At 53.9% G+C, this 24,680-nt stretch overlaps 1 protein-coding gene across 6 annotated transcripts in view; it reads left to right on the top strand.

Moving 5' to 3' along the window:
- Positions 1 to 24,680, top strand: part of NFATC2 (nuclear factor of activated T cells 2) — a 158,573-nt gene that overhangs the window by 115,779 nt on the left and 18,114 nt on the right. For 5 of the 6 annotated variants that reach the window (XM_042980147.1, XM_042980142.1, XM_042980145.1 and 2 more), the window contains exon 9: positions 619 to 1,308. In XM_042980147.1, coding sequence (XP_042836081.1) covers positions 619 to 1,308 — 690 coding nt within the window. Of the gene's footprint in view, positions 1 to 618; positions 1,309 to 12,457; positions 12,816 to 24,680 lie in introns of those variants that run through there. The other variant, XM_042980146.1, reaches the window with a different exon arrangement.

Below are 24,680 nucleotides of genomic sequence, written 5' to 3' on the forward strand. Positions count from 1 at the left end.
ACTGAGGCTCAGGCCAGCAGGTTTCCTTTCCTCCAGAATAGTACAGAACTGACGAGGTGGACCCCACCCCACTGTCCAGTCATTCCTGTTTCCAGAAAACATCTGAGTGTCGGTGGAGTGCAAGGCGTCGTTTTCGGTTCTAGGGACGCAGCATTGAACAGAGCAGACCCAAAAAATCGTCCGTTTGGGGAGCTGACAGGCTGGAGTGGGGGTGGTTCTGCTAACGATGACACGTGAAAGACACAGAGTATTCTAGGTGATACACGTTTCCGAGGACGACAAGCTGCGAGAGAAGGTGGAGGGGGGGGCTGGAGGGGACTGTAACGTTAAGCCTTCGTCCCTGAGCTCTGCCCCGGGGAAGAGCCTGCAGACACCCCGGGGCTGAGACGCACCTGCCAGCCGCCTTGCGACTCTCATCGCTCAGGGTAAAATTTCGGGCTTCTGAGACAGGTACACAGGGAGGCTCTTGTCCGAGGCCAGTAAACGACAGAGCCCAAGGGTCTGCTCCCACCTACGTGGCCGCCCAAGGCCGCGTCCCCAGCCGCAGTCCACCAATCCCCCCGCGCCCCCCTGGGGCTCACTAAGAAGGCCCGCCCCCTGTGCTTCTCTCTCGCCCAGTCCCAGCCATCAAGACGGAACCCACCGACGAATACGACCCCACCTTGATCTGCAGCCCGGCCCACGGGGGCCTGGGGAGCCAGCCTTACTACCCACAGCACCCGATGGTGGCTGAGTCCCCCTCCTGCCTCGTGGCCACCATGGCGCCCTGCCAACAGTTCCGCTCGGGGCTCTCGTCCCCCGACGCCCGCTACCAGCAGCAGAACCCAGCGGCCGTCCTCTACCAGCGGAGCAAGAGCCTGAGCCCCAGCCTGCTGGGCTACCAGCAGCCGGCCCTCATGGCCGCCCCCCTGTCGCTGGCGGACGCCCACCGCTCCGTGCTGGTGCACGCCGGCTCCCAGGGCCAGAGCTCCAGCCTGCTGCACTCCTCTCCGGCCAACCAGCAGGCCTCGCCGGTGATCCACTACTCGCCCACCGGCCAGCAGCTGCGCTGCGGTGGCCACCAGGAATTCCAGCACATCATGTACTGCGAGAATTTCGCGCCCGGCACCGCCAGGCCCGGCCCGCCCCCCGCCAGTCAAGGTCAGAGGCTGAGCCCGGGGTCCTACCCCACGGTCATTCAGCAGCAGAATGCCACCAGCCAAAGAGCCGCCAAAAACGGACCCCCGGTCAGTGACCAAAAGGAAGTATTACCCGCAGGAGTGACAATTAAGCAGGAGCAGAATTTGGACCAGACCTACTTGGACGACGGTAAGATGCTTTGTTTTTCTCGTCGCCCGTAAGGACGGGGCCCCAGAGCATCCCCCCACGCCCAGCAAGTTCTCTGTGTGGTCTGGGTATCTTCCTTCACCCCTTCGGGCCTCCGTGTCCTCCTCTTCCGTTGAAGGGGGTTGAGTAAGATAACCTTTAATGCCTCGCTCACCTGTGTGCAGGAATCCTTTCCCAGCAGGACTTTTGGGGTGGCCGCTTGGCGTTTTAGATGTTTCGCTACAACCACTGCAACAGAAAGAGCAAATGAGGGCAATTCTGGCCGAAGGAGTGTCCCCTGGGTCATGAACTGGGGTAGCTTGACCGCTTCCACTCTCTTTCCATTGCCGAGTTTAGGCCAAGAATAGACAAGCAGAAAGGAAGGAAGGCTAACCTTTTATTCCCGTGGAGGAAAAAAAAAAAGTCCTGCTTTATAGCCCTCTTTTGTGTATTTGGGGGAGGGGAGCGGGGAAAGGGAGGGAGCGAGCTCACTGAAAAGTGGAACATGAATGGGGGGCTTGCAGGCAGGCTCCGGGCACATCTGTGCCATGTGCCAGAGGAACAGAGACGCGCATTGACAGGAGGGAAACAGTGGGCTTCCGTTGTGGTAGCCGGGCTGCTGGGGTGGTTGGGCCAAAGGAAAAGAGGCAGGGAGGCTTTGTGCGAGTCTGTAGGTGCCCAAGTTTGTTGGGGGGGGGGGCGGTGGGCACAGCTCGAGGGTAGTCACGGCAGAGTGGCCAAGTGTGTGTGATGGTGATCTGTGATCTCAGGGACGAGGGGCTGGTTGTGCTAGGGACTCACCTGGGATCAGGACAGAGAGGGCGGGGCTGGCGCACAGCCCCCCCCCCGGGGGGCGGGGCGCCAGAGGAAAGAAGACAGGCGGTGTGAGTTTCTTAGTAGAAAGAAAACCTATACCCCTGGCCGCCATCCACACCCCCTGATACACCCCGAAGCCTCAATTATTTAGGAAAATTTACTCTCAGGAACCCAGCCAAGCTGTAGGAAATAAGGCAGAAAGCTTCAAAATGGCCACAACAGTTATCATAAAAACCAGGTAGTAAGCTCATAAGTAACCAGGTCAGGCTCTTCCTTGGCAGGAATTCTCTGGTGCTTACTCAGAGACTGTTGGCTTTTATTTTATGCAAAGCTTTGACAGTCTGGGGGATCTGGGGGATCTGGTTCTGGGACTTCTCACAGTTTCTACATCCTCTCTCTAGTAACACTATTGATCAAGAACTTCCCCCCCAAACACATCAAGCAACGATGTCCAGGGCCACTTAGTGTAAAGCCACGTGCCTGGCAAGGCTGACCTCAGGGTGTTGCTGTGTTAATAATTGATCTGTCTCATCCTGAATAATCAGACACAGGTTGAGTTAGAGTCACTGTGCTCGGTTTTAAAAAGGGAGACCCATGTGCAATCTCTCCTTGAACATTTTACACCCCAAGTGGTTAAGATAAAATTCGGGTGCTTATTTGAAAGGGGTTTATCACCTAGAAAACCCAGTTCGTGCAGAATGCCTAATGCGAGCGGGTAAGTGAAAGCTGTAACCAGACCTCTCTCCACGCATGCGCTTGGGGTATGCATCAGGGGTGAGGTGCTTTATAAATAAATGATGCCTGAGCAGGCACAGGTAACTTTCCCCAACTGACTCTGTGTCTGGTGTAGGTTTAGTCTCCCAGAGCTAGGAATGTGCCGGCCCCTCCCGTCTGCCCATCATCCCACGTCACAGACGAACCATGAAGATCTCTGTTAGAGACCGTGAGTTAGTCCGTGGCCTGGCTCTTGGGGACCTATCAGTGTCAAGGTGGTCATGATTCCCCTTCAAGGGTCCATCGTGGCCCCAGACCCACACAGATGCTTCCTGCCTTCACAGAAGCCTGTGTTACAGACAAAGCAGATGAGAACAGAGACCCTTTAGGGCCTCCTAAGTGCCTTTCTGAACACAGGCAGGTTCAAAGTCATGGTGAAAGTGAGCTCTTGGCAGGTTAGTAACATGAGTCAGCTTTAAGGATATCTCAGAGAGCTGAGTGTGGTGAAATTGCTTCTCCTGATGGAGACTTTTCTTAAGTACTTTCTGCACAAGCCCAATCCCATAGGATTTTAGGAGATATTCTCTGAAGTGAGGATTCTGAGGCTTAAAAAGTTGAAAAAATTCTGTAAAACCAGGTTTTTTTTGTGTGTAACTTGTTTACTGCAGGACTTCACAGAGCCTTTACTGCACTGATGGACATTGTAAATCTCTAAGGCGAAGGGTAGAGTACTTCCCAGAGTTTCTCACAGATAAGAGAGCGTGCAACCCCAGGGGGTGCTGTTCATATTACATTTTATGATACTCTCTGTGACTGGAATGTCTGGAGTTGTACAACATGGCAGGCCTGGGACCCCCATCCCCCGACATTCTGGGAAAATAACATGAAGGAATTTCAGAGTTCAGAAGCCCAGCACTGCTCCATCCCATATGCCTGCATTCATGCTTCTGAATTCTTTGGCTTGGCGTGGGATCAGAGCATGACAGGGCAATAGAATAATTTCTACCTGGGTGGCTCCCAAAAGGCCGCCAGGTGGCTGCTGGTGACATGTTCAGTGCTTGAGCGGCGTTGTCCCAAAGGCTGTGTGGAACCCACAGCCAGCCCTCCAGGGCGGAGGTCCCCCCGTGTGGCCAGTTGTGCCCAGTGTCAGCCCCAAACAGCCCCACCGCTGTGGCTCCCGGGAAGAACTGCGTGCCGTTTTGTCTCCTAACCAGTTGAGACTTCAGACCCCTCCAGCAGATCATTCCGGGCTCCGCGGTTGGCTATGTGGGTGCGGGACTCAGACTTCTCAGTTGATTTTGCGTTTATTTCTGACAGGCGGACCGGAACCGCTGGGTCATTTCTTTAGTCTGGTTGGGAGACATCCTAGGTTTGGAAGCTCCTTTTCTGTCCTTGTCGCCGATGACTCAAAGGGTCACCTTCCCCCCAAACACATACCTGACTGCACGCACCGTGATGGCGTGTGCTCCCGGGATTTCTCACGTGCCTCTCGTTTGCCTTGGGATTTTGGTGGAGCACACTTGCCTTGGAAACTTGGTGAGAGCTGGAGTTCAGTGCTTTGAGGGTCAAGGCAGGGTTCCTCAAGGTAGAGAAGGACTCGGGTCCAAAGGCAAAGGGGTCGTCTTTGAAGCTGGCCACGCCCCTGGAAGCCCCGGCGTGGGGTTACCTTCGCCTGACCCTCTGTGAATGACCCCGAGCGTCTTGTCTGGGCGTCTCACCTGGCTGTGTCATGTCGTGTCCTCTTTTCATCCCTCCCCTTCTCACGCTGCATTCCTGCGCATAGACAGTCTGTCTGCCCCCCCCCCACTCTTCTTGGAACTCCACAACGCGGCTCCTGCTTTCCCCACTCCGAGCACTTGAGACCTTTTCAAAAAGTCTCATTTTGAACTGGCAAAAGCCAGGGCAACACGCACCCGTGCTCCTCCCTCTCCCTGTGCTCCTCCCCCCGAACCAGGCGCTTTCTCTTAGTTCGTTCTGAAATGGATGCTTTGCACACACCCTCCCTTGTTTTTTCTCTGTCGTCTTGTTGCTTCCGTACCCAGTTCCTTGTTCGGAAGTCCCTGGTTTTACCTGGAAAACCGTAGCAGCGAATGAATTCTTCCCTCCTTCCCTTCCTCCCTCCTCCTATCTCCTCCCAGCCCTCCCTGCCTGTAAGCCTCCCTCCTTCCCAAGGTCCCCGCCATCCTGACCCTCCTTCCCTCCCTGCCCCCCGTGGGTATTGACTAGTCGCCTACTGCGTGCCAGGCTCTGTCCTGGAACTTGGTTACACAGGTAAAGTCCTTGTTCGCGTGGGGTAATTTTTGGGTAAAGGAGATAGACGTTAGCAGGTGAGGGAATAAGCATATCTCAGATGGTGATAAAAGGCCATGGAGGAAATTGCACGAGGTTAGGAGCAGGAATGCGGCTGGATGGGGGTGGTGTTGGCCCTCATACGGAGAGAGCAGAGAGGCTGCTCTGGGGAGGTGGGAACAGCAGGTGGCAGCGGCTGTGAGCTCAGAGGAGTGGGCCAGCATCGGCGGGATTTTGGCAACGTGCCGTGTGATCTGATCTACCTTTTGAAAAGATCACTCTGGCTGCGTTTGAAAACTGGACCGCAGGGAGGCGAGAGGCGGCGAACAAGGGGTTTACTTCATTTCCGACAAAGCCAGATGGGAAGAGCGAGAATCCCACACAGCGGGCGGGTTATGGAGGGGTGGTACATTCGACAAGAGGTCGCCTTCGGTGTCCTTTCGTCATGCGACTCTTTAACATGTACCTGGAATTGTCAAAACGTGATTAGTTCACCAGTAGTCGCTGCCCTGCCGCTGGCTGGAATGAAGGGTGGGCGGCTGCACCTTGTAAGCCGCCAGCAGGTGGGGAGGCTTTGTGCTGGGCGGGCCAGGCGAGGGGAGCTGTGCCACCGACGACACGGTCCCCGCAGAACCGGGGGCTCTCAGGTCATCGGGCCATCTCACCGCAGGCTCCGGGGTGGCGAGCCTGTGCCATCAGCCTTGACATTCAGCCACAGACGAGAGGACTGAGGGACGGGGGGAGGCTCGGGACTCCAAGGGGATCCTCGATCCCATTCTGGAAGGTCTTGGGGAGAAGGGACGTGGTCTCGGTGACCCTGGAGCCCCTGTCCGTGACTTGAGGGAACGACAGCTGGTGTCGCGTTCACGTTTGTGTTTCTCTCCGTAGAAAGAGCACAGAGCAGTCTGGTTTTGAATCTACTTCTCCGTTCTTCACGTGAACTGTTTTCAAAAATCATTTATTGAAATACATTGAATGGATTGGAGTATCTCTCTACATGTTTACCAATTGACATATAGGCATGTGCAGAAATCAGTAGCATACTTTGAACGTCACCAGCTGGGCCACCCACATGACTACCACCCGGACCATGCCTGGCATGGAATCATGTTAGCACCCCAGAAGCCCCCGGGTGTCACCCTCCTGTGTCCCCTCCACCTCCTATGTCCTGTCCTGCCTCCTAACCCCAGAGACTGGTTTTGACTTTCTGTGTAAAAAGAAGTCACACAGGGGTACCCCTTTGTGCCTGGCTTCTTTCCATCAGCCACCGGCCCGTGAGATCCAGAGCTGCTGTTGGGGGTAGTTGGGGCTCATCCGTGTCATTGTCGTGGACTGTTGAGGGGACGTTGGACGTTGAGGGAACGTCCTGTAGTCTCTGCACCCATGTTTCTGCCGATGGACATTTAGGTTGTTTCCGGTCTTAGGGATAAAACTTCTGCGAATTCTTCTGAATTCTTCCCTTGGTGCCCACACATAAGGTGAGGAGTGGAGCCCTTGCCAGACAGTTTTCCTGAGTGGTTGTACCGCTTCACGCGCCCACAACGGGGCGCGGGTGTCTCACGCAGTTGTCTAAGTGTCTGTCTCCTGGGATGCGGCCTCGCTTCTGGCGAAGGTGCCTGGCGATGGCGTGTCCGGGCCGCAGACCCAGGGTGCGGCAAGCTGGCTGGGTGTCAGCCACTGAAGCTCTCCGGACCTCTGTTTTCTCACTCGTGAAAACGATACCCCTTGCTCGGCTACTCCAACTGCCAAAGATGCATCCAGGTCTGAACTTGGAGTTGCCAGCCAAGGTCATAAGGCTCTCGAAAGACGCTCCGCCACGGACAGTCGCTCCGCTGACCGTAGTCCTGATGGGCATCGCGGCTCTGCTTCCCCTCCAGTTTCTGCGGGTGCCTTCTCCAGGCTTGCCTGTATTGTGGCCACTTTGGCCTTTTGTTCTTGTTTGTTTGACAAGAGTAATTTACGTGAAAAAGCAAACAGGAAAAGCGCTAGAGAAGGCACTGACCTGTGACTGGTTTTCAGGCAGCAAAGAAATAGTGTAGACGTTCTGTTCACCCCAGGGCCCAGCTAGTCCCGAATTTCACTTCCCCAACTGGCAGCTCCCTCCCTGCCCAGGGAAGGACGTGGCTGGGGTTGGGCGCTGGGGGGAGGTTGCTGGGCGATTCAGTGGGTCAGGCTTCCGACTTCGGCTCAGGTCACGATCTCGCGGTCCGTGGGTTCGGGCCCCGCGTCGGGCTCTGTGCGGACAGCTCGGAGCCTGGAACCTGCTGCGGATTCTGTGTCTCCCTTTCTCTCTCTGCCCCTCCCCCCCCTCATGCTCTGTCTCTCTCTCTCAAAAATAAATTAAAAAAAAAAAAAAGACAGACATGGTGGGGGAAGTGAGCATTGCTGGTCTCACGGTGGCAGCAGGTACCTTCCCGGCTACCCTGGGCCGAGCCCCTGGGGCACACTGGGAAGAACTGACCACACCACGTGGACTTCTCCGTGGAGGTGGTTGCTTTGGGCCGGCGGGCAGACTTGCAGCCCACTGCATAAACTGTGCGGCGCGGTAGGCGGCCTGCCCTCCTGCCTTCTGTCTTCCGTGTTTGGTCTTATTTTAATCTTCCCCTTTGCCTTGTTCACGGCCGTCGGTATTTGCTCAGCGTGACTCTGTAGGACAGGAGACCCTGGCTCGGAGTGTCTCACTCACTTGCGAACCTTGGGCCGGTGTCTCCGCTTCCCTCTCTGTGGAGTGGAGATGATCCGCACTCCTCCCTCGTGCTCCTCCCTCGCGGGGGGCGCGCAGAGAGAATTGCGCGGGTACGTGTCACGTGCCCAGAACAGGTAGCTTGGTACAGAGTATCTGTTGGTAAATGTTAGCTGCCGTTTCTGTTTGTGAGCTTAGTGGGCTTCTTGGAGAATGTGGTTTACATTTCTTAAAAGTGTATTTGTGGAGGGGAATGAAACGTGGGCCGTTTTCGGTTTTTGGAGAGGAAGACCCTTAAAGCCCTGTCTCCCCACAGGGCGTGGGCTCAGGTCCCACCCAACCCTTAGGTTGGGTGGTGGTCCCAACCCAAGCTTCCTTCTGGGGACCTGGGGATGTTTGTCTGTGTGAGATGGTGCCTCCCACCCGGGGACCGCCCGGGAGGCCAGTGAGCGTGGCCCCTGCTGTGTCCCCCCCCCCCGCCCCTACAGCGGAGCACGGACCAGTGGCCCAAGTTTTGCTGGTTGTTTTATTGGCAGAGGGGCCAAAGGAGTCCTTTTCAAAGGCTCTTTACCCAGAAGCCGGACATGCCAGTGCGTGAGAAACAGGCCAGGGAAGAAAGGACAGAGGGACGCGCAGGAAGGGAGAAAGGAGCCAAGGGTGACTGGCACAGCTTTGTTCAGCAGGTCAGGAATCTTTACTGGGGCTGCCCAGTGCCCACGGCAAGCCTGTGACAAAGCCGCTCCTGTTGGGAGAGGCGTGCAAAGCCTACGGATGGCCTGGTGCTGCCGGGAGCGGCCCGTGTGCCCGGCCGCCACATTGGCCCCGGGAGGGCTGGGTGAGACACAGGCGTCCTCTCTTCTGATGAAAACCAAACAGAGTGGTTGCCTGGCCGGGCGGCCCAGAGGCCAAGGAGGGCCTGGAGAATCTGCTGCTTCCGTCGCAGAGTGGGGCTGTGCCGTTCACCAGAACCGAAGCCAAGTCTGACTCACGCGGCCGCCTTCGGTGGGCACCAACGGAGTCCAGGCCCCGACTTGAGCTCCTCGGTCAGCATTCTCCTTGAAAGTTCATTTAAAGAGATTTATCTTTTATGGAGGGAATGTGTTCACATGCTCGACAAAATAAAAGCCTGGGAAAAAGTGCATCCAGCATACCATGGTCTTGCTCCCGCTTCTTCCCTGCCTCCTCTCCAACCTTCTAGAACAGCCTTTATCAGCCCTGTTTTCATCAGCAGCACCCTCTCCGGCCAGGATCCTTTTACAGTTCCTTCCTATCAGCACCCCCATGAAATGTCAGTCCCACGGAGACGCCGTATATCTGGTTATGCTCGGTGGCCCTTTGCGGTGCCCCCATCATAACATGTAAGACTTTTTCACTAAGAACTGATGTTGGCCCCCTTGGGAATGAACGCTGTAGAGTTTCTTTATGTAACCACAAGCAGGCGCAAGTACATCTTCCCATTTTCCTCCTTTCTTCTACAAAATGTAGCAGATGGACGCCCCCCCCCCCAGGTCTCCCAAGGATTGGGCGGGGAGGGGGGGGCAGGGGGGTTGTGCACCTGTCGTTCGCGGTGCGTAGGGGTGGGTATGTCAGAGGCTGGTTCTCGGGAATGGGAGGTCCGGTCTGAGGGTCCAGCCGTGATTTAGGGGCCTTTCGGCTGGAGCGTTTCTGGGGTTGCCCTGCCTGCCTTTCTTACTGGCCTTACCACTTCACTCTTCTGTGACCTCAGGCAAGTAACTTACGGTAATGGCCCCAACTCTGAGGGTTATTGTAAGAATGGAAAAGGGAGCCTCCTCGTGAGGAAAGCACTTTGGCCGGTGCCTAGTGTGCGTGGTAAATGCTGTGGTTATCAATATACTTTCCCGCCGCCACCACCACCACCGTCATCATCATCAACCCTGGGCAATTGCTATGGTTGGAATGTTTGGGTCCCCACAAAATTCATATGTTGAAGCCTAACCCCCAGGGTGATGCTATGAGGAGGTGTGGCCCTGGGAGGTGCTTAGGTCATGAGGGCAGAGCCTCCTAAATGGGATTGGTGCTCTTTTTTTTGTTTATTTATTTATTTTAGAGACAGTGAGAGAGATCACAAGTGGGTGACGGGCAGAGAGAGTGAGGGGGGTGGGGAGAGAAGCCCAAGGAGGCTCCACGCTGCCAGCACAGAGCCTGATGAGGGGTTAGAGCTCATGAACCGCGAGGCCGTGACCTGAGCCGAAATCAAGAGCCGGATGCTTAACTGACCGAGCCACCCAGGCGTCCCAGGGATCGGTGTTCTTACAAAAGACCTCCCAGAACTCTGCAGTTCCCTTCTGCCACGTGAGCTTATAGAGGAAGGTGCCTGTCTATGAGGAAGTGTGCCGAATCTGGTCGTGCTTGATCTTGAACTTCTCGACCTCCAGAACTGTGAGAAATATTTGTTGTTTGTAAACTACCCACTGGCATTTTTTGTTCTCGCAGCCCCAACAGGCTAGGACAACCAGGCAGGTAGTCACTGCGGTGTTGGCCTTTGAAAAAGAGCCCTCAGGCTGAGTCGGCCTGGGTCCTTACTACCTTGCTAGGCCACTACTTGTTAATTCAGCAAAGGACATTTAGAGTCTTTCTAGAAAATTCTAAAGTCCAGAAAACTGCTTGCCTAGAGACGAGCCTGCAAAATTTGCACGAGCTACTGTTGGAAGATCTCTCGAGAGGAGGAGAGAGAGAGAGGGAGAGCGAGAGGGAGAGTGAACGTAGGTCTATGTACCTCCCCCAGAAGAGGAAGCATCACAGTAGAGGCGTGATGAGGTATCTTTATTTTGCCCCTCTTGATATTTTCTCACCTTCCAAGAACCTCAAATTTCCAGCCGTGCCACTTAGCCATCCTTTTATCCCAAATGATGTGCACTTTGTGTTGCCAGCTTATGTAAATGTAAGGGGCCACCTTCCAGCTGACTCCAGACCCAGAAACGCTCAGCCATCTTTTTGAAATTCTGCAGCGCAGATGTTTCCAAAGGAATGCGCTCTTGCTTTTCGGGGTCAGAAGCTACCAAACCACAAGAAAGTCCGTCCTCAGACTGGCTGTGCACTCGGCCTGCGTTCCAGAGCCGCGTCTGACCCACAGAGAGCAGGCAGGGGCCCGCCAAGAGGACCAGGAGAGCCATCACTTGGTGTGATCCCATGGCCCCGCAGTCCTCTCCCAGAACCCGCGCTTTTGACCGTTCTGAGTCATTCGCACTGGCATCATTTCCACCTCCGCGTGAGGTTACTGTCTTGTGGTAACAAGCAGCTATCCTTGTGCAGGAATAAGGTGATCAGTTAAACAAGATTTGTGGGTAGGTCAGCACCCAAACCCGCTTCGAAACGCTCTTCTCTGCTTTCCTGCTCGCCGGCACAGAGCGCGGAAGTGTTGAGGCTCACTTCCTCCCTAGCCGGTGCGCTGGGCATGCCCAGACTTCGCTTCCTGCAGGATGATGAAGCAACGTGGTGACTGTTGTGAGCACAGGGATGTGGAGGCTCTTCGCTGGTCCCAGGCCCTAAGCTAAGATAGTCCAGGACTTTTGTGTCGAGAAATGCGAGACTTCACAGTATCCGCTCGAGCCCTAATTCGTTCCTCTCCCGAAAAATAGAACTTGAAAAGCGATTCAGTTACTGGAGGCTCTGAGCTAGATGCGTGGGCGTTGAGCAGATGTTCTTTCGACACTACATTTTTCTCTCTCCTCCCTACCTTCTCCTCCATCAGTAAACCCGTTGCAGGTAAATGTAGAGCTTTATTTGCCCCGGGGGCGGGGGGGGGGCGACCCTTTAGGGAAGAACCCTGGTTGTATTCCACGCTGTAGACTTGACACGTGGATGCATCTTGTTTTTGTTGCCTTTCAGCATAGTTCTGGACTCTTGTCTTGCCCGGGGCCTGTCTGAGTTTATTTTAGCCCCAATCTCTTTTACTTTTCACCCTTGTAGGAAAAAAGAGGGGCTTTGTTCTCCGGGAATGATGAAACCATTTCCCTGGCCCTTCTCCACCACATTCTTGACACCTCTTTAATTTGTTATTGACCTGAGGATCTGGTTAAGCTGAGACTGCCTATAAAGGCAGGGTTGGGGCCTGTTTTGCCCATCCAGGATGTCAGGAGTCTTTCGCCGGGCAAAGTCACGAGCAAACGGAGGGCTGCAATTCAGGAAAGGAGTCCGCTCAGGTCCTCAGCAACCAGTCCCGCCACTTTCAGGTTTCAGGATGACATCTGCCTCTCGCGTCATCCCTTTAAACTGCCATGAAATCAGATCTCTGGCCAGGCAACCCAAGCGGAGCACTTCCTGGTCATTTTACCATGAGCGCAAAGCACCCCGACTCGATTTTATGATGGGATCGTCTGTTGCAAGTGGTTTGGACGTAAGTCCCAGGCATTCTGCAAACCAACAAATGGGTTTCATTTGAAGCCTGTTAGTTCCAGCATCCCAGGAAAGTTGAAAGGACACTCCCTGGTCGTTCGTTTCCAAAACTCTGGACAGAGCGGAGGTTCTGTTGCATAAGCTAACTCTGTGGACGACGCCTTTGAAATGTTCTGCAGCCGGTTCTTATAGATTTCTGGAAGTTGATGGTGTCTTTTGAATTCTCCGCTTTAGTGGATGCCTAAAAAAGAATTGACCCAAAGTTGATTAATGCACCCTTTCCATTTCTTACAGATGGATCGAGTTGTGGTCTGCTTCAGTACTTGGAATAGGGACGGCCAACTGGTGTTCCATGGGCTCCATTTAGCCTGCAGATATTTTGCTTGGCCCGCTCAGTATTTGAAAAAATATTTGGATTAGATGCCAACGTTTAAAAACCGGGAGATTGCACATAAAAATACAGATTTCAGGCTTTCCTTGGAAAACCCAAGAACCGGCTGCCCAGGGCCCCACATTCTGCATGGTGGCTACCTGGAATCAAAGTCAAGGCCGACCTTATGTAGAGACCACCTCCTTTAGAGCGCGTACTTGCCCTTGTCCGTAGCCCCCACCCCTCCCTCCTGCCTCCTGAAGATGGATGGAGTGTCTGTTGTTTTTTGCCATCATGGTTGTGTTCTTGTTCCTCTCGCACTTGGCCCACCTCACTCAGTCAGTGTTTCTTCCCGCACCTGTTCAGCATTTGAATTTGTGATCTCTCTTCTGGAAGCGCCACTCCCACCCGCGGCTGCCTAACCCCGCCCTTGATACATAGCGAGGCTTAGGAGGTGTTAGCTCCCTCTGTCCTTCTTCCTTCTCCCTCTCTGTTGTCGGGGTTTAAGATGTTTTTTAAAACAACCTTTTATTATGAAATGTATGCAAATATAGAGTAGCACAATGTACCCACCACTCAGCTTCAACTGTTATCAACTCACAGCTAATCTGCTTTCTTCCATACCTCTTGTCATCTCCCACTCCTATTTCATAGTAGTATTTTAAAAAAAAAATTTATTAGAGAGAACATGTGCGCACACAAACTGGGGAGGAGCTGGGGGAGAGGGGGAGAGGATCTCAAGCCGGCTCCAGGCCTAGCGCAAAGCCCGGAGTGGGGCTCGATCTCACAACCCTGGGAACGTGACCTGAGCCGATATCAGGAGTCAGGCGCGTAACCAACTGAGCCACCCAAGTGGCCCTCGTAGCGTTTTGGAGCAAATCCTAGACATCAAAAATCCTGGACGGCAGAACCATATCATTGCATGTGTAAATACGGACTATGTGTCTCTAAAAGAAAAGGATTCTGAAAATACTCTTAATACTGTTGGCACATATGAAACAGTGAAAATTCCTTAATATCATGAAATATCCAGTCTTTGAAACTTCCTGGTGTCTCATATCTATCATGCAGGGTTTTTTCTTTGTTTTCATTATTTTATAGATTGTCTGAATCAGGATTCAGATCGGGCCCATACATTGTAAGTGGGATTCCTTGGTTTCTCTAAGTCAGCTTTAATCGAGAGGTTCCCCTTTAGGACTGGTCTTTATTATTATTATTATTAATTATTACTATTTTGCTAATTCTTTGTTTAAAAACCAGGTTCTTTATCCTGTGAAATATCTCAGTCTGGCTTTTGGCGATTATATTCCCATGTCCCCTTGTCTTCTCTATTTCCTGTAAGTTGGCAGTTGATTCTAGAGGCTTAATTGGTTCAGGTTCATCTGTTTTGGCCAAGACTGCTTTGTAGGTGGTGGTGGACCCTTTTGTCAGGAAGCACGAGGTCAGGGTGCCTCTCTTTTGGTGATGTTAGTAACTGTCGACAGCCAGCGCCCAGCTCCCTTAATTCACTGGTGTGCCATAATTGCAAAATGGCGATATTCTAGTCTAATTCTGTCTTCCCTTCCTCTTCTGTTAGTTTGGAAAACTTCTATAAAGAGAGACATCCCTTCCTCAACAATGGTATAATTCATATAGGAAAAGAAAGATGAATGCTTGCTTCTTTCCCTTTATTTACCAGTTTTTAAAATAACGGCTTGGTTCCTCACCATCCTCCAGGGGCAGTCAATTAGGGTTTTGTACCATTATGAACTCCCAGATTTAAACATAATTGATGTTTTAAGATTTTAATAGGCTTTTGGGGGGTAGTTCCTTTTGTCCTCATCATTGGATGGGAGCTAAATAATATGACTTCCTCTCCTTTCTTTCTCTGGCTTAGCAGTGTGCTTCTTCTGAGGTGTCAGGGAGGAAAGCCTCCTGCATGTAGACGAAGGGATATGATCCCTACATGCGTGAAAGGGAAATCATAAAACAGCTCTCGCATGCCAGCTGGCTGATGTTCTCCTCGAAGCATTAAGGAGTCTGGATGTGTGACTTCAGAAGAGTTGGGAGTTTGCAGGGCAGGAGAAAGTTACGTATTGATTAGGTGTACAGGACCTCCGTGAGCAGAACACAAAGTAACAGGAGCCTAAACAGGGTAGATGCTTGTTCTCTTACGCAACAGCACAGGTATAAGCAGTCTGGGGCTGGTACACTGGCCACGAGGTGCCAAGACTAGGCTCCCTCCGTCTTATCCTTCTGCCATTCTCAGGGTGGGGCCCCCATCTGCAGCGTCCAGTTTGGCTCCCGGATGAGGGAGAGGGTGGGGCCAAGGAGGAGGAAAGGCATGCCCCTTCCCTTGAAGGGCATAACCTGGAAATCTCACACGTCCCTTCATCTGACACCTCATTGGCTAGAGCCCTGTCATGTGACCGTGCTGAGCTGCAGAGGAGTCTGGGAAATGTAGTTTTAAATATTTACACTTCCCAACCATAAAACCTGTTACTCTGGATGACAGGAGAGCAGATTTGGGGCCTCTGCACATGAAGCACGATGGTAATGGGAAAAGAGCTCCAAAAAGAGGTTGGGTGTTTTGTAATCTTTAACGTTCCTAGGGGTTTCTTCATCTATTCCCCAAGTATTTACCGAATGCTTCCCTCGTGCCAAGTGAGCTTTTTAGATCCTGCGGGCACCGTCGTACGTGAAACGGATGGAGTCCCTGCCTTCGTGGATCTTACCTCCTAGTCGGGGAACCAAACAGTTAAATGAACATATATTATACTGTCCCATGGCCATGGCGCTATGAGGAAAACCTAAAACACAATGGGGAAAGAGGCCTTACACATCCGGCTGCTGGGATCCAGATTCAGGGAACACTTCTCCTCGGGGTCATTCCAGGAACCCCAAGACTTTCCTTTACTGTCTTTTCGCCCGAATCAAGTTTCTCAGCCTCGACACTACGGACGTTTGGGGCAGGATAACTCTCTGTGGTGGGCGCTCCCCTACCCACGGCAGGGTGTGAAGCGTCATCTCTGGCCTCCGCCCACCCGACTCCGGCAGTCCACCTGCCCTGCCCCAGTTGTGACAGCCAAAAACGTTCTCAGGATATTTCCAAAAGATCCCCGGGGGTGGAGAATTGCCACAAGTTAAGAGTCCGAAGGATTTAGCGCCTGATTCTGGCAGAAACAGTGCCTTCATCATGTTGCATGCTGACCAAACTGTGCGGTTTTTTGGCTACACGGGATCCGCTCCAGAAGAAGCCTGTTGTTTGTAGATGGGAGAATTCTTACATCTCCCCGGGTGTGTAAAGCCACCAGGAACTAGTTTCTCACTGTGCACGCTGGCTATCCTGGTGAATGCCCAGGACCGTGGCTTCAGGGTCAGATGTCAATGAGTAGTTGTAGTCAGAGAAGCTTGACTTGGAGCCTGCTTTGCCTCCTCCTTGCTTGTGGTGTTGGGTGAGGCATGTGTGAAAAGCCATTTATAGACTGTCAAGTGCCCCACAAACAACGGGGGAGGGGAGCTGGCAGGGTGGGTGTAGCCTCCTTTAGCAGGGGCTGGTGGGCTGGCTGCTTCAGGAAACTGCCGGGAGACCTCTTAGTTGGGCATTTGCCTTCTTGGTTTGCTTCTAGTCAACTGATTGCCCATTCACTTATTCCTTCTTTGAAAAGACATCTGCTGCCATCCTACTGTGTGCTGGGCTTTGCGCCAGGTGCTGGGACACAGCAGTGATCTGTCGGAAACGGCCCCTCTTCTGACAGTCTCTAGAGAAGAAGATGCTAATCAGAAATGAACCAGTGGGGCGCCTGGGTGGCTCAGTCGGTGGGGCGTCCGACTTCGGCTCAGGTCACGATCTCACGGTCGGTGAGTTCGAGCCCCGCGTCGGGCTCTGTGCTGACAGCTCGGAGCCTGGAGCCTGCTTCCGATTCTGTGTCTCCCTCCCTCTCTCTGTCCCTCCCCCACTTGTGCTCTGTTTGTCTCTCAAAAACAAACAAGCGTTAAAATTTTTTTAAATGAACCAATAAATAATGAGAATTTCAGATGGGGCTAAGTGCTGTGAATAAAGTAAACCAGGTAATGGTAGGGGAGGGAGGAACTTCAGATGGGGCCGTCAGGGACAGTCTGCTTGAGGAAGTGGCCTTGACCTGAGACCCAGAGGAGGAGGAGGTGGTGGAAGAGAATTCCAGGCAGGTAGAACAGCATGTGCAAAGGGCCAGCGCTGGGAGGAAGCCTGATTGTACGGGGGGGGTGCAGAGAGAGGTCTAGTGTAGCTGACAGCCATGGCCAGGAAGGGAGTTGAGAGGGTGGTTTTGAGAGTAAGCCAGACCACACAGGGCCTCAGAGGCCACAGTGAGAGGCTTGGATTTGATTCTGGGAGGGAAGGGAGACTGCTGGCAGGTGGCAGGTTGGGGTGTGTGTGTGTGTGTGAGGCTGGGGCGTACAGGAAATAATTATGGCAACATGCTCTCGCGCGTACTGAGCGCCTTTGGAGGGCAGAGACTAATTATCGTCTCCGAATCACAGCTGGGAGCCCAGGCCGAGGCGTGGGGCGGGGTCTGTCTCAGGTCACAAAACTGGAGGCCCAGAGAAGGAGCTGTGAGACGCGCCTGCATCGGGAGGACACGAGAGGGTCCTCCAGATCCAGTTCTTACACAGCGTGGAGCATTTATCGTGGGTTTTTCACCCCTCCTGTCTGATGAGACCCCAGAAAATTGGCTTTCACTGCAGAGCCGCCAATCTGACCGCCTCCTGGACGTCCCCACGTGGCCGCCCCTCGGGATCAGGTGCCCGCCCCACCCGGTCCCTCCCTCCCTTATCGTACAGCTGCCTACGGAATGTGGGGACGTGGCCTCAGGCAAGTGACTGAACACCTGCGAGCTCACCGTCCGCTCAGTAGTGACAGTGCTTCGGGTTTCAACGATTGACGCGTGGCCGGTTTCAGTGACCCACATAACAGGGTCAGCCACGTGGTGGGCGCTTGGCAGGGAGTATCCGTCCGCTCGTCATCTTGCCTGCGATCATCTTCATCCGTGCCAGGCTGAGGAGTGGCCCGTCCCCGCATCCTCCCCGCCAGCCCTTCTTCAGTACCCTCTCCCCGGTTCCGGGTTGAAGCCGTCTGCTCAGACACCACAGGGAGCCTCGTCTCGGGGCCCCTGGCCCGTCTGCTGGACGCCCCCTGAGCGAGGGGTGCGGGTGTGGGTAGCTGTCCTGTGGGTACTGGCAGACGCCCGGAGGCAACCCAAATGCCTGTCAACCAGGAACGGTCACATAGGAGGTCCTGAGCAGCTTGGGGCAGGTATGGAGGGGAGACCTCTTCCCGCTTGCGTTTTTGTACTTAGGGATTTTTTTCTTCGTCTTTGCTCTAGGCAGATATTACTTAAGAAAATTGCAAAGAGGAAAAAAAAAAAAAAAAAGGGAACACAATCAGGTCTTAGAAACGATCCTCCAGGCTTGTGTAAAAAACGGGGTTTTAGAAGTAGAAGGCTTTCAGTTCTTTTTTCTTTAAAAAAAGTTTTTTTTAATGTTTACTATTTTGAGAGAGAGAGAGAGAGAGCATGAGCAGGGGAGGGCAAGAGGGAGACACAGAATCCGAAATAGGCTCCAGGCTCTGAGCTGTCAGCACCGAGCCCGACGCGGGGCTCCAGCCCTCGAACTGCGAGATCATGACCCGAGCCGAAGTCGGACGCTTAACCGACTGAGCCACCCAGGCGCCCCCAAAGCTTTCAGTTCTGCTTAGGGGTACGTCTCACCATCTGGATGCACAGTTGTCCCTCTCGGCTTTGAGTGGAGGATGACACAAAGCTCTGCGGAGACTTTCTTGCCTCTAAACTCATGCCCACACTGTAACCTCCGCCTGGAACGCCGTCCCCTCCCTCTTGTGCCTTTTGGAGTCTGACCAGTATTTCAAGGCTCTGACGAGCTGTCTTCTCTCTGCAGCTGCTGAAGGGGGCGGCGGGGGGCACGCTTCTCTTTCTCTGAGTCCCGGAGACACACAGGGTCCCTGGCAGGCGTTTTCACCACATACACCTCTCAGGTGTTTCTGTGCATTTTTTCTCCCTCAAGTCCAAGTCTCTGGGTGGGAAGTACTAACATCTCGACTTGTCTGTACCCACAACTGCGCCTGGGATGGCTTCGCACACGGTAGGTCCCTGACAACGTTTGCTCATGTCCCCGTTTGCTCAGAGCCTCACCCAGCCCCCTGCACGTAAGATGTGTGGAATTGAGCGAGTATCCGAGAGCAAAATGGGCAGCAAAAAGTGCCCCTACAGCAGTATTTCAACCAGACCTAGGATGAGCGAGGGGACGTTTTAGTCGTCTGGCCTGATACGGCCCGGAGTTTCCCCAAGCACAAGTGCCTCGGCCTTGAACGTCCCGCTGGGACCGCGCAGCACGGAGAGGCTCCGGCGGGTCCCTGAGTTCCCTCTCAACGCCCCGCTCTCTAGGCCTCCGACGGCCCAGCGGACTTGACGGAGGCAGGGCCTGGAGGCCAGGCTGGGGCAGGCCTTCAAAAATGCGCTGGCCGCGGGGCCCGCTAGAAAATCGATTTCTCGCCTGCAGCCAGCCGCGCTGCCCAGCGCCGGGCCATCCTGCAGCTGTTGTGACAGCAAAAGCAAGTGCCATGGAAACGATTGTGCAAAAAGCCCGGAGCAGGCTGCCCGGGGAGAGTGTGTTCAGTAGCTTCAGCGCGGCCCTCCGGCTCCCCTGTTATTCTGTTGTCCTTGGCGTGGGCTCGCGCTGGGCTCCAGATCGCTCCTTCTGCAGGGAGACCCGCGACGCGGCTCCCTTCCCACGCCAAGAGGCCGGCCCAGCTGGCACACGTGCCCCTCTTCCCTCTGCGGGGCCGCCTGCCAGCTCCCCGCTCCTCCCTAAGATAGCGTCCCCGGGCCCGGCCGGCCGGGAGCGAGGTGGCCGGGGATGCCCGCGATGGGCATCCGAGCTGGCCCGGGCTTCCCTCTGTAAACAGCCCAGTGTTTGCGTCCCGGGGCCTGCCAGGGCTCTCCCGGCCCGGCCAGCAGGGCCTCCCTCCCGCTGTGGTTCCAGGCGTTTCTGGGGGCGGAAAACAGAAACCAGCCCTGTGTTCTCCAGACTGCCAGGCTTCTGAGAAATGCAAGCCTCGGCCCAGGGACTGGGGCTCCCTTCTCCTGCTGACCCCTGGCCCCGATCAGAGATGGGGACCAGCTTCCCCCCCCGCCGGTGTCCTGTTCTGATCAGAGAGAAGATTCTAGGGCCTGCAGCTGCACTCCTGTACCCACTGGGCCCTCCCCTGACCCCGCTCTGGCTGCTGGGTGCACGGGGCCTGGGGCTCACCTCAGGGTGGCCTCTTGGCCCTTGACTGTGGCCAGAACCACCCTGGAAAAAGCTTCCTAAATTCCAACTCGAGATCACTGCCCTGGGGCACTTGCTGCTCTGAGGCAGTTTTCTGCCTTTCAGGGTCCCTCCCCGCCAACCCCTTGTGGCTGGTGTTGGCAGAGGGACAGAAGTAAGAGCGACCTGTTTAAAGTCCTCCTTGCTGAGGTGGGAATGACCGCCAAGATCGGTGGGTGATGGAATTTCCCCCGGTGGGTGCTTCAGATTTCCAGGAGGGGCTTTTCATGCCAGTGGGTCTCTTAAGGAGTGCTGGGATGGGGCGTCTTCGCGCGGACATTGGCACCTCTGGTTTGTGTCTTGGGAAGTTCGGCATCCTGGCCCGAGCCGTTGGCCCTTGAATCTGTTTGCACTCAACACATCTGCTGAGCGCCTACTGTGTACCAAGCTGAAAACAAGTCACAGGGTATCGGCTCAGCAGATTCACTTGTGGTTTGTGATAAGGTGAGTGTAGTTTGTGTGTGCACAGGGGGGAGTGTGTGCCCGGGAGCTAGTGGGGGCAAGAGAAAGAAGTTGGCCCAATCAGGTCCTCCTCGGACTTTAGGGTTAACTCTGATCATTTTAGGCCCGAACAAAAAGCTCTGTCTTTGCCATTAAACTAACGTTTCTGGGCGACGCGGAGGTACAGGGTAGAGTGGTTTCGAGTTTGTGCCCTGGCGTCACCCACCTGCATTTAAATCCTGGCTCGGCCACCTGCCGTCTCTTTGGCTCTGAGTAAGTCCTCCAGCAGCCCCCCCCCCCACTCCCCGGGCTCTCAGTGAACTACCAAAGGGGAATAATAATTGCCACCTATTCGTGGGGACTCGTGAACACTGATTGGTCAGCGTGCGTAGATGTCTTAGGACAGGATGTGGCAGTCACCAGCCTTATGCATCGACACCTGGGGCCAGACAGGTAAATGGGCAGGTGCTGGGTGGATGAGGGGGGTCCCTGTGCTGTGGATCTTGCAGCCTAAGGGAGAGTAGGGGTGATAAGTGCACAGAATTGTGTTTCACATGGTGAGACCGGCTGTGAAGGTGTTTCGGAGGAAACGACATTCTCCTGCCCTTGGTGTGCTGGAGGCCAGTCCCCTGAAGGGTCACTGCTGACTGCTGCTCCTTGCTAGTTCTTACGTGGTAGACACGCAGGGAACCGGGCTCCGCTGTCTTCCTTCTTCCTCGTCTCCATTCCCTTTCCCCCTGCCCCCCTTCCTTCCTCCCCTGCCCCCCCTTCCTCCCCTCTCCTTTCTTCCTTTCTTCCGTTCTCTCTCTCCCTCTCTTCCTTCCTTCCTTCCTTCCTTCCTTCCTTCCTTCCTTCCTCTACCAAATTGCTTTTATTACATATATGGAAGATCTAAAAATAACAATACAAATATCGTGTCCCCACCTCGAGTTTAAAGAAAAAGAACATAAGCACTGCCTTTTAGCTCTTCTGTTTTTAAAATCGTTTTCATCTGCCAGTCTTTCCGTTAGGTTTCTCGACAAGATGGCTCTTTAAAAAACTTTGCTCTGATTTTCACTATGACGGCTAAAAATTTCTAATTCTTCAGTATCAAACCCCATGCTCAAATTTTCACTTGCCTCGTAAGTGCCCAATTTTTTTTTCCTTTTTCTTTCTTTTTTCTTTCTAGCTCGTTTGACTCTGGATCCAGGGCAGGGCCCGCACGCTGTGGTGATTTGACATGTGTTTTTGTTTCTTTCCTCCGCCCACGTCCCTGTCCTCTTTCTCCCCTTTGCTCTCTCTCTGCGTTCCAGAAGCGACACGGTTTGCACACGAGCCGGTTTTGCCGATCGAAGCCCTGATGTGCCTCTGACGGGCTGTTCCATCCGTAGCTGTAATCCTTTCCTTTTCTCTGCTGTGCAGTCTTCTGTCACAGAGTTCATGCGTCCATCCCAACAATGGACATTTGGTCGTTTCTAGGTTTCTCCGCTTTGCTTGGTATAGACGACGCCTTCTGGAACATTCTTGCTCTGTCTCCTGGCGCACATACAGGAGTTCCCGTAGGGTTATCCCTCCGGGGGGGATTGCTAGGCCACTGGGCGTGCACATCTGCCACTTTAGGAGACAAACAATGCCAGATTGTCTCCCAAAGGGGTTGAACCAGTTGACAGCCCCATCGGCATCAGGCCCCACATGCTCCCAACATTTGACACTGGGAGACTCGTAAGTGGTTTTGCATGGCTTGTACGTGTGAAACGATACCTTTTGACGAACAGAAACTTTTCATGTAAATTTATTTTCCGAGAGGTTTGAACTGTGCGCGTGGAGCCTCGGGTGGTTCTACCCAAAATGTGTCATGGGGACTGGCGGCCTAGGTGTCACTTGGGAGCTTATTAGAAATGCAAATTCCAGAAACACCAGGGTGGGGCCCAGAAATCTGCCCTTGACAAGGCCCCCAGGTGATTCAGATGCTCCTCGAGTCTGAAGTGTTGGCTTAGGAAACCTTCTTCTACCCATCAGTCTCTTAAAGAGCTTCTCCTGTATCATTTCCCAATATGTCACAGTCTTACCTTTCACACTGAAGTTTGCAATCCACCTGGAGTTGACTGTCCAGCATCAGGTAAGGTTCTAATTTCGTTGTTTTCCGTCGGGATGACTGGTGGGCGCAGACCATCTGTGGAGGGGTCGACCCCCTCCCCACCGGCCTGTAATCCAGCAGTGTCGTAAATATCATGTCCACGGAAGCGTGGGCTTCTTCCTGGCCTCTTGGCTTTGTTCCACAGAAGAGTTATAGCAGCTTTTCGTACACAGTCTTGGTTTCTGGTGGGGTCAGTCACCGGCCTGTCGTTCTCCATGAGTGTCTGGGCTTCTATTGGCTGCTTCTTGGCTCTTTGGGGATTTTTGTTTGTCTGTGGACACGTTAGGGTCCGCTTGTCAGACTCCACAAGATCGCACTGAATCTCTCCATCAACTTGAGACCACTGAGTCTCGAGCGCCAATGGGGACAAATGGACATTGTACAGTCTTGAATTTTTGTGGGTTTTTTTTTTTTTTCTAAAACCCGCTCAAGACCATCCTTCGTAACAGAAGTGGAGACAGAACTGCCTCACACGGGGATTCGCTGTCATTCCCAGCCAGTGACACTGCCACACGGGCTAGGATGTGCCTCGCAAGCTCACGATGGCCCTGAAGGCTGCCCGCCCCCTCAACGCTCAGCTGCCTCAGTGGATGCTCCCGGTCAGGAAGATGGAGGGCATTAGTTGGAAAGCCCTTTCTAAGTGTCTCTGGTTTCCTGCAGATGTGCTGTGCTTAGAACCTGCCTCCTGCAAAGGTCTTTGCATGGGCGCTTTCTAGCCACGTTCCAGTCGGCAGAAGAGATGGGCTCAGGATAGAGATGTTCACAGGTGGAGACCCAGCTTCTCACTCTTTAAGTTGCACTCAGTGGAAAGCAGAGGTTTGGGGTTCCAGATCCCCCAGTGCTCGTCTCGACCCCGTTTGCGTCATGGTTTTTTTAGGCTTGCTCTGTGCAACGCTTGGTACTTGGGGAGGGGCGTGGGCCTCGTGAACCTCTTGAGCCGGCATTCGCTAGTCACAGGGAGCTGGGTGGGTGACGGCATGACCAAAGCTCAGAGGCCCTGGCTTCTCCCTGAGGACGGCAAAGCGTGATTTCTCACCGCTTCTCTCGGGACCTGCTCTGAGGCAAGCATGACGATACGCCATGTTTTGCCACAGTGAAGTCAGCGCTGGGTCGCCAATACTCAGAGCCGTGGCTTACGCGTTCATTTATTCCTTTTTTCACTTAATGGCTCGTTCATCCAGCGGCTACGTATCGTCACTGCTGGGGACACTGTTTGCACAGAAAGGCTCCAAGTCCCTGCCCTCATCGAGCTCACGGTCCAAACACAAACGCAAGAACCAAGTAGCACCAAATGCTGTGAGAAAAGGTGATACGAGAGAGGGGGTAGCACGGAGGCCTGCTCCTCTAGCAAAGGAAGGATCCCAGAGGAGGAGACATTTGGCAGAGAGCTCAAGGAGAGAGAGCCTTTCTTTTTAATTTATTTTTTAAATTTATGGCCAAGTTAGTTAGCGTCTAGTGCGACAGTGATTTCAGGAGTAGATTCCTTAGTGCCCCTCCCCCATTGAGCCCATCCCCCCTCCCGCAACCCCTCCAGTAACCCTCTGTCGGTCCTCCATATTTAAGAGTCTCTTCTGTGTTGTCCCCCTCCCTGTTCTGATATTATTTTTGCTTCCCTTCCCTTACATTCATCTGTTCTGTGTCTTAAAGTCCTCGTATGAGTGAAGTCATATGGTATTTGTCTTTCTCTGACCAATTTCGCTTAGCACAGTACCCTCTAGTTCCATCTACATAGTGGCAGACGGCAAGATTTCATTCTTTTTGATTGCCGAGCAATACTCAATGAGAGACCCTTGCAAATATCTAATGAAAGAGCATCCCAGGTAGCAAGAGTAGGAAGTGCAAAGGCCCTGGGGTGTAAGCCTGCTTGCCGTGGTTGAAGCGTAGGAAGGAAGGTGGAGGCGACTAGAGGATGAGGCAGAGAAGTGTATTTTCTTTGATTTTAAAGGTGTGGACTTTCCCGGGGCTGAGGGGGAGCCCCTAGGTCCCAGGAGTGTGTGAGTGTTGGCGGGAGAGAGTCCATCGGAGTGGAATCCGGTGGGTGTCCACAGCATCCAGGCACCTACTGTGCATGGTGTGGTCCGGCAGCCACTCACCCGTCACCCTCTGGGATCCCCTGGAGTTCCCATCGGACGGGCCCCTGACTGTGGAGGCTGAGCTGGTTATACTTGATTTGGAGAGGAAGGTGCCTTTTGTGCTCTGCCACCCAGATGGCCACCCAAAGCCGGGATCAGATCGACAGCACGAGAAGG

This window comes from Panthera tigris, chromosome A3 (assembly GCF_018350195.1).
Source record: "Panthera tigris isolate Pti1 chromosome A3, P.tigris_Pti1_mat1.1, whole genome shotgun sequence".
Classification (NCBI taxonomy): Eukaryota; Metazoa; Chordata; class Mammalia; order Carnivora; family Felidae; genus Panthera; species Panthera tigris.